At 37.9% G+C, this 15,027-nt stretch overlaps 1 protein-coding gene across 2 annotated transcripts in view; it reads left to right on the forward strand.

Annotated features, from left to right (window-relative positions):
- Cfh (complement factor H) overlaps positions 1-15,027 on the forward strand; it is a 96,103-nt gene that overhangs the window by 37,543 nt on the left and 43,533 nt on the right. For both annotated transcript variants that reach the window (XM_040737452.1, XM_040737453.1), the window contains exons 8-9: positions 11,329-11,523; positions 11,907-12,083. In XM_040737452.1, coding sequence (XP_040593386.1) covers positions 11,329-11,523; positions 11,907-12,083 — 372 coding nt within the window. The remainder of the gene's footprint in view (positions 1-11,328; positions 11,524-11,906; positions 12,084-15,027) is intronic.

Genomic DNA, 15,027 nt, shown 5'->3' on the forward strand with positions numbered 1-15,027 from the left:
CTTTCAAAGTGTCCCATAGGTTTGGGTATGTTGTGTCTTCATTCTCATTGAATTCGAGGAAGTCTTTAATTTCTTTTTTTTTATTTCCTCTTTGACCCAGGGATGGTGCAGTTGAGCATTATTCAATTTCCATGAGTTTGTAGGTTTTCTGCAATTTGTGTTGTTGTTGAATTCTAATTTTAAGGCATGGTGGTCTGATAAGATGCATGGAGTTATTCCAATTTTTTTGTAGCTGCTGAGGTTTGATATGTTGCCAAGTATGTGGTCGATTTTTGAGAAGGTTCCATGTGGTGGTGAGAAGAAGGTATATTCTTTTTTATGTGGATGAAATGTTCTATAGATATCTGTTAATCCCAGTTGGGTCATTACTTCTATTAGACCTTTTGCTTCTTTGTTGAGTTTCTGTTTGGTATTCCTGTCTAGTGGTGAGAATGGTGTGTTGAAATCTCCCACTATAACTGTGTGGGGCTTTAGATGAGATTTAAGTTCTAATAATGTTTCTTTAACGAATGTGGATGCCTTTGTATTTGGGTTCTTTTTTATTGTCTCCATTTCAGCTTTCAACTCTTGAAGTGTTTGAATTGTTTCTTGCAATTTTTGTTTTGTCTTTTCCTGTCTTTCTTGCATTTGTTGAATTTTTTGGTTTGTCTTTTCTTCCATTTTTTGAATTTTTTGGATTGATTTTTCCTCCATTTCTTGCATTTTTTGGATTTTATTTATTTATTTATTGTATTTTTGGTTTGTTTTTTATTCCATGTATTTACGGGATTTTCTCATATCCTCTTTGAGGGCCTCTATCATTTTCATGAATTTGTTTTAAGGTCTTTCTCATCTGCTTTCTCTACAATGGGCTGTTCAGGCTTGTGGGTGTAGATTGTCTAGTTTCTGACAGGGTAATATTCGTTTTTCTGTTGGTGGGTCTGTTTTCATGTTGTCTCTTTCCCATCATTTCTTCCTGTGGGTGCAGAAGGAGTCTCTTCCTTTCCTGGTGGGTATGTAACCATGGTTCCTTTCCAGTGGGTAGGAGCAGGTCCAATACCCTCATGGCTTTCCTTTTGCATGGATGGAGGTTGTCCTAGTATTGAGACCTTGGCAAACTCTGGGTAGGCTGGACCCTTGCCTCACCTGTCCCATGGGTGAAGAATGGGTCTTGGAAGTTGGTAGTCCCAGGGCAGGCTGAATCCCATTGGGCTGGTATCTGCATCTACTGTGTGCATTCCTCAGGTCTCTGGGGGTTCTGCTCAGGCCACAGGAAAGCAGGCTGGAGACAGACCCACGCTTACCTCGCCTGTCCAATGGGTGGAAAACGGGACTTTGAAGCTGGCAGTCTCTGGGTGGGATGGGAACTAGATCTGCTGGGCGCAGACATCAGGTCTCTGGTGGTTCTGCTCAGGCCACCAGAAGTTAGGCTTGTTTCAGTCCCGTGGGTCATTATTTGACAATCGTAGCATCTATGCAACTTGTATTTTGTTCAGGAACTTGTCTCCTGTGTCAATGTATTCAAAGTTATTGCCCATTTTGCCCTCTATCAGATTTGTTGTATCTGACTTATTTTGAGGTCTTCGGTCCACCTGGACTTTAGTTTTGTGCAGGACAATAGATATCGATCTATTTGCATTATTATACATGCAGACATTTAGACCAGCACCATTTGTTGAAGATACTTTGGTTTCTCCACTGAATCAGTTGGGCTTCTTTGTCAAAAATAAAGTGTCCATAGGTGTGTAGATTAACATTTGAATCATTGATACAATTCCATTGCTCCATCTGCCTATTTTTAAGTAAATACCATACTGGTTTTAAATAAATTTTATTCAAATTAGAAATAATATTATTTTACATACCAATCCCAGTTCCTTCTCCCTCCCATCCTCCCATGCCCCCCACCAACTCCCCATCCCAACCCCCATCCACTCCCCAGTGAGGGTGAGGCCTTCCATGAGGGACCATCAAAATTTGTCAAGTCATTTGGGCCTGAGCTGAGGCCCACCCCTGTTTATGAAGGCTAAGAGAGTATCCCTCCATGGGAAATGAGCTCCAGAAGTACATTCATGAACTAGGGATACATCCTAGTTCCACTGCCAGAGGCTCCATAGACTGAGCAGTGATCCTAGCAGAAACCCCCATTAAGGGGGCCTGGTTTGTTCCCATGTTGATTTCCTAGCTGTCAGACTAGAGTTCATGAGTTCCCACTTGCTCAGGTGAGCTGTTTCTATGGATTTTCCCAGCAGAGTCTTGACCCTTTTGTTCATCACTCCTCCCTCTCTGAAAATGGATTCCAGGAGTTTGGCTCCGTGCTTAGCTGTGGATCTCTGTTTTCGCTTCCATCAAGTACTGGATGAATACTCTACAATGGAATTTAAAGTAGTTATCATTCTCATTATAGGGGAAGGGCATTTAAGGTAGCCTCTCCACCATTGCTTAGATTCCTACTTGGGGTAATCCTTATGGATCTTTGTACAATTCCCTAGTGCCAGATTTCTCTTTTAACATATAGTGGCTCCCTCTATTTATGTTTCTCTTTTACTTCTCTCTTCTATTCCTCTCCCTACTTAATCTTCCTGATCTCTCATGTTCTCTTTCCCTCTCCTCTTCTACCCTAGTTGTTCTCTGACCTCCCACCTCCTCCCCCTATACTTCCAATTTGTTCAGGGACTTTTGTCCCTTTCTGCTTCATGGGGGGGCCCTGTATGTTTCTCTTATGCTCCTCCTTGTTTCTTAGCTTTCCTGGAGGTGGGGATTGTATGCTGGTAATCCTTTCCTCTATGTCTAATACCCATTTATGAATCAGTACATACCATGTTTGACTTTCTGTGACTTGCTTCACTTAGGATGGTTTCTTCTAGTTCTATCCATTTGTCTGCAAATTTAAAGATTCCATTGTTTTTTCTGCTAAGTAGTACTCCATTGTGTAAGTATAATATATTGATGGCGTGAAGGAACTTGAAAAAGGAACCATGGAGAAAGACTATTTGCTAGCTTGATCTCTTTCTTGAAGGATAACATTTTGAAGTGTTATTTTATTTACTCTTTTCCTATTTCTTATTAGAGCAGAAGTGCTTTTGTATGAAAATTCTAGATTTCACATTCTATAATTTCTCAGTGCGACACTGACAATATAGTTGTAAATATTAATAATATTTTATGGTGACTAAGTCTTCAGTTTCTTGAGTTCTTTGTAAATTTTGGAGATCAGCCCTTGTCAGATGTGGAGTTAGTGAATATCTTTACCCAATCTGTGGGCTGTCTTTGCCTTACAGAAACTTCTCAGTTTCAGGAGGTCTCATTTATTAATTGTCAACCTCAGTGTCTGTACTACTGGTGCTATGTTCAAAAAGTGGTCTCCCGTACCAATTCATTCAATATTACTTCCCACTTTCTCTTCTAAGAGGTTTAATGTGGATGGATTTATGTTGAGGCCTTTGATCCATTTTGACTTAAGTTTTGTGCATGGTGACAGATATGAATCTATATGCAATCTTCAACATGTCTGTATCCAGTTATGACAGCACAATTCCTTGTAGATGCTTTCCATTGTATAGTTTTAGTTTCTTCTTCAAAGATCATGTGTTCATAGGTTTGTGGGTTAATATCGGGGTCTTCAATTCGATTCCATTGGTCTACCTGTTTGTTTTGTGCCAGTATCAAGCTGGTTTCATTACTATAGCTCTACAGTAGAGCTTGAAGTCAAGGATGGTAATGCCTCCAGAAGTTCCTTTATTGTACAGGGTTGTTTTGGGTATCCTGGGTATTTTGTTTTCCATATAAAACTGATTATTGTTCTTTCAAGGTCTGTGAAGAAATGTGCCTATAGTTTGATGGGGATTGCATTGAATCTGAAGATTTCTTTTGGTAAATTTTCATTTTTACTATGTTGATCGTACCTATCCAAGAGCATGGGAGATCTTTCCATTTTCTGATATCTTCTTTAATTCTTTCTTTAGGGACTCAAAGTTCTTATCATGCAGGTCTTTCACCTGTTTGGTTAGAGTTACCCCACGATATTTTATGTTGTTTGTGGCTATTGTAAAGGACGATGTTTCTCCGATATCTTTCTCATCCCATTTATCATCTGTATATAGTAGGGCTACTGATTTTTTTTTTAGTTTATCTTGTATCAGGCCACTTTGCTGAAAGTGTTTATAAACTCTAGGAGTTCCTGGTAGAATTTTTCAGGTCACTTATGTAAACTATCATATCATCTGCAAATAGTAAAAGAGTGCCTTCTACCTTTCCAATTTGTTTCTCTTGATCTCATTTTGTTGTCTTATTGCTCTGGCTAGAACTTCAAGTACAACATTTAAGAAATATGGAGAGAGTGGAAAACCTTGACTTTTTCCTGATTTTAGAGGAATTGACTTGAGTTTCTCTCCATTTAGTTTGATGTTGGTTGTCAGTTTGATGTATATTGCTTTTATTATGTTCAGGTATGTTCCTGTTATCCCTGATTTCTCCAAGACCTTTATTATGAAGGAGTGTTGAATTTTATCAAAGGCTTTTCATCATCTAGTGAGATGATCATGTTGTTTTTCTTTTTCAGTTTGTTTATATGGTGGATTACGTTGATTGATTTTCATATTTTTAACCATCCCTACATCCCTGGAATGAATCCTATTGACCATGGTGAATGATTTTACTGATGTGTTCTTGGATTCAATTTGCCAGTATTTTATTGAGTATTTTGCATCAAGATTCTTGAGGGATATTGGTCTGTAATTCTCTTTCTTAGTTGCAGCTTTGTGTGGTTTGGGCACCAAAGTAATTGTATCCTCAAAAAAAAAAAAGAGTTTGACAATGATCTTTCAATTTCTTTTGTGTGTAACAGTTAGAAGAGTATTAGTATTAGCTCTTCTTTGAATTTCTGGTAGAATTCTGCACTGAAATCATCTGGCCCTCTGCTTTTTTTTGTTTTTGTTTTTGTTGTTGTTGGTTGTGAGACTTTTGATGACTGCTTCTATTTGATTAGGGTGGTAGGTTTTAATACTGCTGATCTGTTCTTGATTTAATTTGTGCAAGTGATATCTATCCAGAAAATTGTCCATTTCCTTTAAACTTTCCAGTTTTGTGGAGTACAGGTTTTCAAAGTATGACCTGATGATTTTCTGGATTTCTCCAGCGTCTGTTGTCATGTTCCCCTTTTCATTTCTGATTTTGTTAATTTGCCATTTGGTTATGTTGGATATAGGTTTGTATATCTTGTTGATTTTCTCAAAGAACCAACTCTTTGTTTCATTGATTCTTTGTAATGTTTTCTTTATTTCTACTTTATTGATTTCAGCTTTCATTTTGATTATTTCCTGGCATCTACTTCTTCTGGGTGTGTTTGCTTCTTTTTCTTCTAGAGCTTTTGATTTCTGTTAATTCTCTAGTGTATCTATTTTCCAGTTTCTTCATGTGGAAAGTTAGTGCTATGAACTTTCCTCTTAGCACTGTTTTCAGGTTTCCATGGGTCTGGGTATTTTGTGCCTTCATTTTCACTGAATTCTAGGAAGTCTTTCATTTCTTTCTTTATTTCTTCCTTTACCCAGGGGAGATGTAGTTGAGCATTGTTCAGTTTCCATGAGTTGTAGGGTTTCCGCAATTTGCATTGTTGCTGAATTATAATTTTAAGCCATGGTGGTCCATTAAGACAAAGGGGGTTATTCTAATTTGTTTCTGTATCTGTTGAGGTTTGATTTATTGCTGAATATATGGCTGATTCCAGAGAAGGTTCTTTTGTGTTTGGAAGGAATGTTGTATAGATACTTATTAAACTCAACTGGGTAATAACTTCTGGTAGTTGCTTAGTTTCATTGTTAAGTTTCTGCCTGGTAGTCCTGTTCAGTTGTGAGAGTGGAGTGTTGAAGTCTCACAATATAAATGTGTGGCGTTTAATGTGTGAATTGAATTTTAGTATTGTTTCTTTTATGATTATGGTTGCCTTTTTATTTTTAAATTTAAATTTAAATTAGAAACAAGGTTGCTTCGTATGTCAGTCCCAGGGTGGTTGCCTTTTATTTGGTGCATAGATGTTCAGAATTGAGACTTCTTCTTGATGGATTTTTCCTGTGATGAATATGAAATTACCTTCTTCATCTCTTTTAATTAACTTTGGCTTAAAGTCTAATTTATTAGATATTAGAATAACTGCATCTGCTTGCTTCTTAGGTCCATTTGATTGGAAAATCTTTTCCCAAACCTTAACTCTGAGGCAACATCTGTCTTTGAAGTTGAGTTATGTTCCTTCTATGCAGCAGAAGGATGGATTCTGTCTTCCTATACATTTTGTTAGCCTGTGACTTTTTATAGGTGAGTTGAGACCATTGATATTGAGGGATATTTATGACCATTGATTGTTGATTCTTGTTTGTTTTGGATTTGTTGTTGTTGGTGGTATTGTGTGTGTATTTTTCCCATTTTCTGGCTTTTGGTAAAGTGGGATTATCTATTTCCTATATTTTTGTAAATGTAGTTAACTTCCTTGGGTTGAAGTTTTCTTTCCAGAGCTTTCTGTAGGAGTGAATTTTTGTATATATATTGTGTAAATTTGGTTTTGTCATGGAATATCTATTTTTCTCCATCTATAGTGATTGAGAGTTTTGCTGGGTACAGTAGTCTGACATGGCATCCATGGTCTCTTATTATTTGTAGAAAATCCATCCAGGACCTTCTGGCTTTGAGCATTTCTATTGAGAAGTCAGGTGTAATTCTGATAGGTCTACGTTTATATGTTATTTGGCCTTTTTCTGTTGCTGCTCTTAATATTCATTCTTTATTCTGTATGTTTGGTGTTTGGATTATTATGTGGCACGGGGACTTTGTTTTTTGGTCCAGTCTATTTGTGTTCAGTAAGCTTCTTGTACTTTCACAGGCATGGCCTTCTTCAGGTTGGGAAAGTTTTCTTCTATGATTTTGTTGAATATGTTTCCTGTAACTTTGAACTGGGTTTCTTCACCCTCTTCTTTACATATTATTCTTAGGTTTGGTCTTTTCACAGTGTCCCATATTTCCTGAATATTTTGTGTTAAGGATTTGTTGGATTTAAGATTTTCTTTGGCCAATGAATCTATTTCCTCTAATTTATCTTCAACACGTATGATTCTCTCTTCCATCTCTTGTATTCTGTTGGTTATGTTTGCATCTGTAGTTCCTGATCATTTATCCAGCTTTTCTATTTCCAGCATTCCCTCAGTTTGTGATTTTTTATTGTTTCTATTTCAATTTTCTGACCTTTAACTATTTGAATTGTTTTCTTCATCTGTTTAATTGTTTTTGCTTGGCTTTTCTTGCTTTCTTTAAGGGATTTGTTAATTTCCTGCATTTTTTGGTTTGTATTTTCCTTCCATTTCTTTACAGGATTTTCTCATATCCTCTTTGAGGACCTTTATCATTTTCATGAAGTTATTTTTTAAGATGATTCTCATGTGCTTCATCTGCATTGGTATGTTCAGGTCTTGCTGGTGTGGAATTCCTTGTCTCTGGTGGTACTATATAAGTTTTTTGTTGTTGAATGTGTTCTTATACTGTCATCTTCCCATATCTTCTTGTAGTGAGTACAGGTGGGGTCTCTCCCTCTCTTGGTGGTATGGTTTCAAGGCTCTATCGTCTCCTTTTTCCTGGAGCGTGTAGGGGTAAGGTAGGATGGTGGTTGAAGCTGGATACTTTTTTCTGTCTCCAGGATCCTTTTGTGGATTTGGTGATATGAAGGGTCTGGCGGCTGCAGGTCAGAGTAGTCAAAGAGGGAAAGGTGGGCTAGAAGAGCCCCTGGCACTCACCTATATACCGGAGGGTGGAGCAGCAGGACAGGAAATCATGCTGTTTTTTATTACTGTAGCTCTGTGGTAGACCTTGAATTCAGGAATGGTGATACATCTGGAAGTTCTTTTACTGTACAGATTTTTTTTTAGCTATACTGTTTTTTGTTTTGTTTTGTTTTCCATATGAAGTTAAGTATTGTTCTTTCAAGGTCTGTGAAGAATCATGAAGAATTTTGATGGGTATGACATTGATTCTGTAGATTGCTTTTGATAAAATGGTCATTTTTATTATGTTATTTATTTCTACTAATCAATAAGCATGGGAGATATTTCCATCTTCTATCTTCTCCAATTTCTTCAAAGACTTGAAGTTCTTGTCTTACAGATCTTTCACTTGCTCAGTTAACGTTACACTGATACATTTTGTATTATTTGTGGCTATCATGAAGGGTGCTGTTACGCTGATTTCTTTCTCAGCCCGTTATTCATTTGTATATAGGAGAGCTTCTGACTTTTTAAATTAATTTTGTATGCAGCCACTTCTCTGAAAGTGTTTATCAACTGTAGCAGTTCTCTGGTAGAAATTTTAGGGTTGTTTATGTATACTATCATATTTTCTTTAAATAATAATGCTTCAACTTCTTCCTTTCCAACTTGTATCCCCTTGATATTCTTAAGTTATGTTATCACTCTAGCTAAAACTTCAAGTACTATATTGAATAGATATGGAGATAGGTGACAGCTGTGTCTTGTTCCCAATTTTAGCAGTATTGATTTAAGCTTCTCTCCATTTAATCTTGGCTATCTACTTGCAATACATTGCATTTATTTGTTTAGGTATATTGCTTGTATCCCTGATCTTTCCAAGACTTTTTATATTTTTTTTATTTAACTTTTTATGCATGTCACTTTCTGTTCCCTCTCCCTCTACTTCTCCCCACCCGCAATCCTCCCAACCCCTCACCCTGATTCCATCCCCCGCCCAGCTCCCCAGGGAGGGCAAGGGCCTCCATGAGGGATTTTTTGGTTTTTTGAGGCAGGGTTCCTCTGTGGCTTTGGAGGCTGTCCTGGAACTCGCTTGGTAGTCCAGGCTGGTCTTGAACTTACAGAGATCCGCCTGCCTCTGCCTTCCGAGTGCTGGGATTAAAGGCATGCGCCATCAACGCCCGGCTCCATGAGGGATTTTCAGGGTCTGTCACATCATTCTTAGAAGGGCCCAGGTTCTTCCCCATGTTACCAGGCTGAGAGAGCATCCCTCCACATGGTATGGGTTACTAGAATCCTTCTGTATACCAAGAATAAATACTGCTCCACTCTCCAAGGTCCCACAGATTGCCAAGGCCTCCTCTTTGTCACCCAGGTTCGGTTGGAGGGTGTCTGGATCAGTCTCATGCTGTCCCCTCAGTCATCAGTCTGGGGTCCATGTGTTCCCCCTTGTTTAGGTCAGCTGCCTCTGTGGGTTTCGCCAGCCTGATCTTGATTCGTTTGGTCATCACTCTTCTTTGCAACTGGGTTCAAGGACTTCAATTTGGTTCACAGCAGTGGGTGTCTGCCTCTGCCTCCATCAGCAACTGGATGAGAGTTCTAGGATGGCATATAAGGTAGTCATCATTCTAATTATCATAGGAGAGCATTTAAGGAAGCCTTAATGCCAGTTGGTGTCATTCTTGTAGATCTGTGAAGATCTCACTAGTGTGAGATCTCTCCTCCAACTTGTACTGGCTCCCTCTTTTGTGGTATCTCCCACCCTTTTCTCCTCTATTACCCTGGTTCGACCTTCCTGCTGTCCTGTGTCCTCCTCTCCCCTCCTCTTTTCTCCCCCTCTTTCTCCCATCTCCTTCTACCCTCCCTTTTCCCCCCTCCAATCTGATTAGGAGATCGCATCCCCTAACCCTTCTCCAAGTTACCATGCTTATCACTCTTAGGGTCCTCCCTGCACTCTCTGGTGGTGGGATTGTGGGCTGGCAATGCCCTGCTCCATGTCTAAAATCCATACATGAGTGAGTACATATATACCATGCTTGTCTTTTTGTGACTGGGTTACCTCACTCAGTATGGTTTCTTCCAGTGCCATCCATTTGCCTGTAAATTTCAAGATTCCATTTCTTTCCTGTTGAGTAGTACTCCATTGTGTAAATGTACCATATTTTCTCTATCCACTCCTCAGTTGAGAGACATCTAGGTTGCTTCCAGGTTCTGGCTATTACAAATAATGCTGCTATGAACATAGTTGAGCACATGTCCTTATTGCATGAGGGTACATCTTTTGGGTATATGCCTAAGAGTAGAATTGCTGGATCTTGTAGTAGACTGATTTCCATTTCTCTGAGGTATCTCCATACTGATCTCCAAGGTGGCTGCACAAGTAAGCATTCCTACCGGGAGTGGAGGAGTGTACCTCTTTCTCCACATCCTCTCCAGCATAAACTGTCATTAGTGTTTTTGATTTTAGCCATTCTGATGGGAATGAGATGGTATCTCAGAGTTATTTTGATTTGCATTTCCCTAATGGCTAAAGATGTTGAGCACTTTCTCAAGTGTCTCTTGGCCATATTGGACTCCTCTATTGAGAATTCTTTATTTAGTTCTGTACCACATTTTTTAATTGGATCCTTTGGTGTTCTGGAGACTTGCTTCTTGAGTTCTTTGTAAATTTGGGAGATCAGCCTTCTGTCAGATGTGGGTTTTGTGAATATCTTTTCCCGTTGTGTGGACTGTCATTTTGTCTTGTTGACTGTGTCCTTTGTCCTGCAGAAGCTCTTCAGTTTCAGGAGGTCCCATTTATTAATTGTCAATCTTAGTGTCTGTGCTACTGGTGTTATGATCAGGAAGCAATCTCCTGCACCAATTCTTTCGAAGGTAATTCCCACTTTCTCCTCTAAGAGATTCAGTGTAGCTGGATTGATGTTGAGGTCTTTGATCCATTTGGACTTAAGTTTTGTGCATGGTGATAGATATGGATCTATCTGTTGTCTTTTACATGCCAGCATCCAGTTACTCCAGCACCATTTGTTGAAGATGCTTTCTTTTTTCAATTGTATAGTTTTAGCTTCTTTGGCAAATATCAGGTGTTCAATGGTGTGTGGGTTGATATCAGGGTCTTGGATTTGATTCCATTGGTCTACCTGTCCAAGACTTTTTTTTTTTGATTTTTACGAGACAGGGGTTCTCTGTATTGTTTTCGAGGCTGTCGGTCCAGCCCAGCCTCGAACTCACAGAGATCCGCCTGCCTCTGCTGGGATTAAAAGTGTGCGCCACCACGGCCCGGCTTATCCAAGACTTTTATCATGAAAAGCTGGGAGATTTTTGTCAAAGGCTTGTCAGCATCTAGTGATAACATAAGCATAAATAAGCAGTTATCCTATTGGATATTATCACATATCTCTAATCCACTATTCTGGTGAGCTTTAAGATATAACTCGATTTCATGAGGGAAGTCCTCACATATGTCAGATGTCTGAATTCCATTTCTTTCCTTATCCTGGGCACACTCTGTCTTCTAATACAGGTATTTTAATTAATAGAATGCAATTCACCAATCAAGTGGTTTATCTATGATATGAGAGCTTTTTGTTTTGTTTTTTATTGCAAGTGAAACCTTGTGATTTTCCACAAATCAAAAATGGACACCTGCATTATGAAGAGAGCCGCAGACCCTACTTCCCAGTACCTATAGGCAAGCAGTTCAGCTATTACTGCGACAGCGGATTTGTGCTTCCTTCTGGGTACAGTTGGGACTACATGAAGTGTACCATAGATGGGTGGGAGCCTGCAGTGCCATGCCTCAGTAAGTCAATGTCTATGTTAAATCATGTTTAATTATTTTGAAGAGTGGAAAGAGTAGAGTACATACATAATTACGGTTAAGTTTTCATGACAAAAATAAAACTAACAGAAGAGATTGTTAGCAAAATAGACTAATTTCTGTCCTTTGTGAACAGCTTTTCATGCACACAAACGATAGGAGTTATGAGAATACTTTTATTGCTTGCATATTTTATTTATAAAACTAAAGTAAAAGTTACTCTTTTAGATATTTGGTATCAGTTTTATTTTTGAATGTCATGCATGCTCACTAAATGGCTGTAATAATAAATTTCAACTTAGTTCATTTTCAAATAGATGACAGTATTTATTTTCTTTCTAATTTATCATTTTTATCATTCTTAGGACAATGTGTTTTCTATTATGTGGAGAATGGGGAATCTCCATACTGGCAAAGAACATATGTACAGAACCAGTCTGTAAAAGTCAAGTGTCACTCTGGCTACAGTCTTCCAAATGGTCAGGACACAATTACATGTACAGAGAATGACTGGTCTCCTCAACCCAAATGCATCCGTGTCAGTAAGTAACTGGCTCTGAGATGGCAAGATGCTCTTGACTTGCTAACTCATTTATATTAAACAGGACAAAATGCTTCATTGTTTCAAGTGTGTATATGTGAATACTGGGGATTCTTGATAACTATGTAGCAAAGTACACACATGTAAGTACACACACATTAAGCCATAATACAAGAAACATTGAGTATGCTTTTAACTCTTAGTACAATATACTTTGAAATCACTGCATTATTTGACTCAAACCAATTATGAACATATAATTGAAAATTGACCAATATGACCAAAGCCACACACATCATCCATATACACAAGAAGTACCATGACATGTTAAATAGCAGTAATTGCCTCTTAGTACTTTGTGATGTGTTACTGGGAAGGGAATTTTGGAACAGTGTTCATGGTTGTCTTTTTATGTTTTTCTCCAATCTTTGTATCAATATATGTTTGGGTAACAATATATGTTTGTGTTGACCATTTCTTCATGTTATATTGCCTTGCAATTGACTGTGCTATGTCATACTTTATTATTAAATATAAATGATTTTTAAAATAAATGTCCATAAAATGCTACAATACCATAGTGTTGATATGTATTCCTTTAATTATCACTTGGGTTTTAAAAATATAATTCTAAATCAGTTTAAGATTATAATTTTTTCAAATGCAGTCTTTTCTAATTCATGACTTTGTAATTATTTTTCTGCAAAGTTAAGGATTCTAAAAATTAATCTTTTAGTTATAATTATCACATATGTGTTCTTTGTTTACTTCAGATTGCTAACTTCAATATAATCTTAATTAGATTATATTGACATTATCTTTCACTTTCAGAAGAATTTTGAAATAATCATCTAATATTGAACCTTTGTGAATGCAATATGTATTTAAAAGTTTATTTTGTTTTTGAATACTTGTCAGTTGCCTCCTATTGTACCAGTTTGTTGATAAGAAATCTTTTTTAGCTTTAATATTTTTATATACTTGTCTTCCATTTGATCTCTAAGAATTTTTAATCTTCATATTTAAATTTTTATATAATTAACACTAGTGACAGATTTAAACCTGTACTATTTTTATTTGATATTCTCTCCTTCATACTACTTTTTCTCATCGATTTAATTTCACATATTCTTCCTAGATTTTCTGTTAATTTGGCTGATCTATATAAGAGCACGGATTTTTCATATTTCTGTGTCTTTTTCCTTTTTGAAGTCTTATCCAAGTATATTGCTTAGGTTTTCTTTCTCCAAGTAACTCAAAATATCTTAGAATAAATGATAGTTTTATGCTTACTTTCCAAAGAGTTGTCTTTGAATCATCATTATTATTCAGAAAGCAGTTCACATTTATTTCATGTTGAGTCCAGAGGCATTCACAAATGAATGTGCTTATATAACTAAAACCTCAGCTAGAACCAATCTTAAACTTCTGATGAATTTTTCTTCTTCTTTCCTCTTCAGTCTAATCTCAACTCCACTATTCTAGGTAATAAATAGTTATTTTATTACTATAGTGTTTCATTTCTACCATATACTGTCAACAGAATTATGCATCATGGGTTTGCTGTTTTAATTTTATTATTTTTCTTTTTATTTATTCTTCTATCATTCAATACATCCCAACAGCACCCTCTCCTCCCTTCACTCCTTCCAGTTTTCCCCTTCCTCCTTTCTCCCCCAGATCCATTTCTCCTGTTTCTCTTCAGAAAAGAGCTGGCCTCCTAAGGATATCGAGTGAGTATAGCATACGAATACACAAAAACCCTCATATCAAGGCTGGATGAGGCCATCCAGTAATAAGAAAATCATTCCAAGAGCAGACAAAAGAGTCAGCAATACTCCCACTTCCACTGTTAGGTACTGCACAAAATCCCCACACTAAATAACCACAGCATGTATGTAGGCGACTACTTCAGACCCGTGCAGGCTCTGTGGTTGCCACTTCAATCTCTGTGAGACCCTATAAACCCTCCTTAGTTGATTCTGTGGGCTGTTACCTGGTGTTCTCCATTCTTCTTCCTTCTCATTTTTGTGTTCTCCAAGCTCTGCCCAATGTTTGGCTGTAGGACTCTTCATCTGCTCCACTCACTTGTGGGAGGAAACCTCACTGGTGACAATTGGGCTACGTATAAATATAGGAGTATAGCAGAATATCATTTCAATGACTTAGAGAAAAATGTGTTGGTCAGTTATGTTTGATTTTACCCTTGTTCTCTGTGCCAGCCAGCTTCCTGTCCTTGGTCATTTAAGCAGTGTCAGACATGGGTTTCCTCTTATGGTTCAGGGCAGAGTTGATACCAAACATTCGCTGGTAACTTTCACAAGCTCTGAGCCAAAACTGTCCCAGCACATCTTGCAGGCAAGACATGTTGTGGGTTGAAGGTTTTGTGACAGTTTTGGTGTCCCAGGCCCACCACTGGAATCTGTAATGACCATTCTTCCCACAAGCCTGGTCCAAGAGCCTCATTAATTTCATATAACACACTGAGACTATATTATTTACAATGCTGTCAGGCAATGCATGGGACTTCTCATTGGCTAGTTCTGTCTTAAGTATTTCTCATAACTACATATATATATAAGCTTATCTTACCGAGGACACCAGCCTCATGTGTCCTCTCTTCCTGGAATCACATGGTGATTCTCTACTCTTTACTACATTTCCCAGAATCCTCCTCAACTCCTAGTCCCACTTGTCTTGCTTCCCTATTGGGCAATAGGCTTTATTTATCAACCAATAAGACAAACATACACAGGAAGACTTCCCTCATCAGAAACCCTTGCTAAGTATTCTCCATTACTAGGAATTTTCTCTAGGGTCACTTGTAAGTGTTCCAGGAAGTTTCCATTGCATTTGGTTTCCACATCATCCCCTAAATGGCCCCCTATTTCAGTCATCTCTCCCAGCACACTTTCCCTCCATCCCTCCCTCACCTGATCCTTCCT

The sequence above is a fragment of the Mesocricetus auratus genome, unplaced genomic scaffold, assembly GCF_017639785.1.
Source record: "Mesocricetus auratus isolate SY011 unplaced genomic scaffold, BCM_Maur_2.0 Super-Scaffold_100676, whole genome shotgun sequence".
Classification (NCBI taxonomy): domain Eukaryota; kingdom Metazoa; phylum Chordata; class Mammalia; order Rodentia; family Cricetidae; genus Mesocricetus; species Mesocricetus auratus.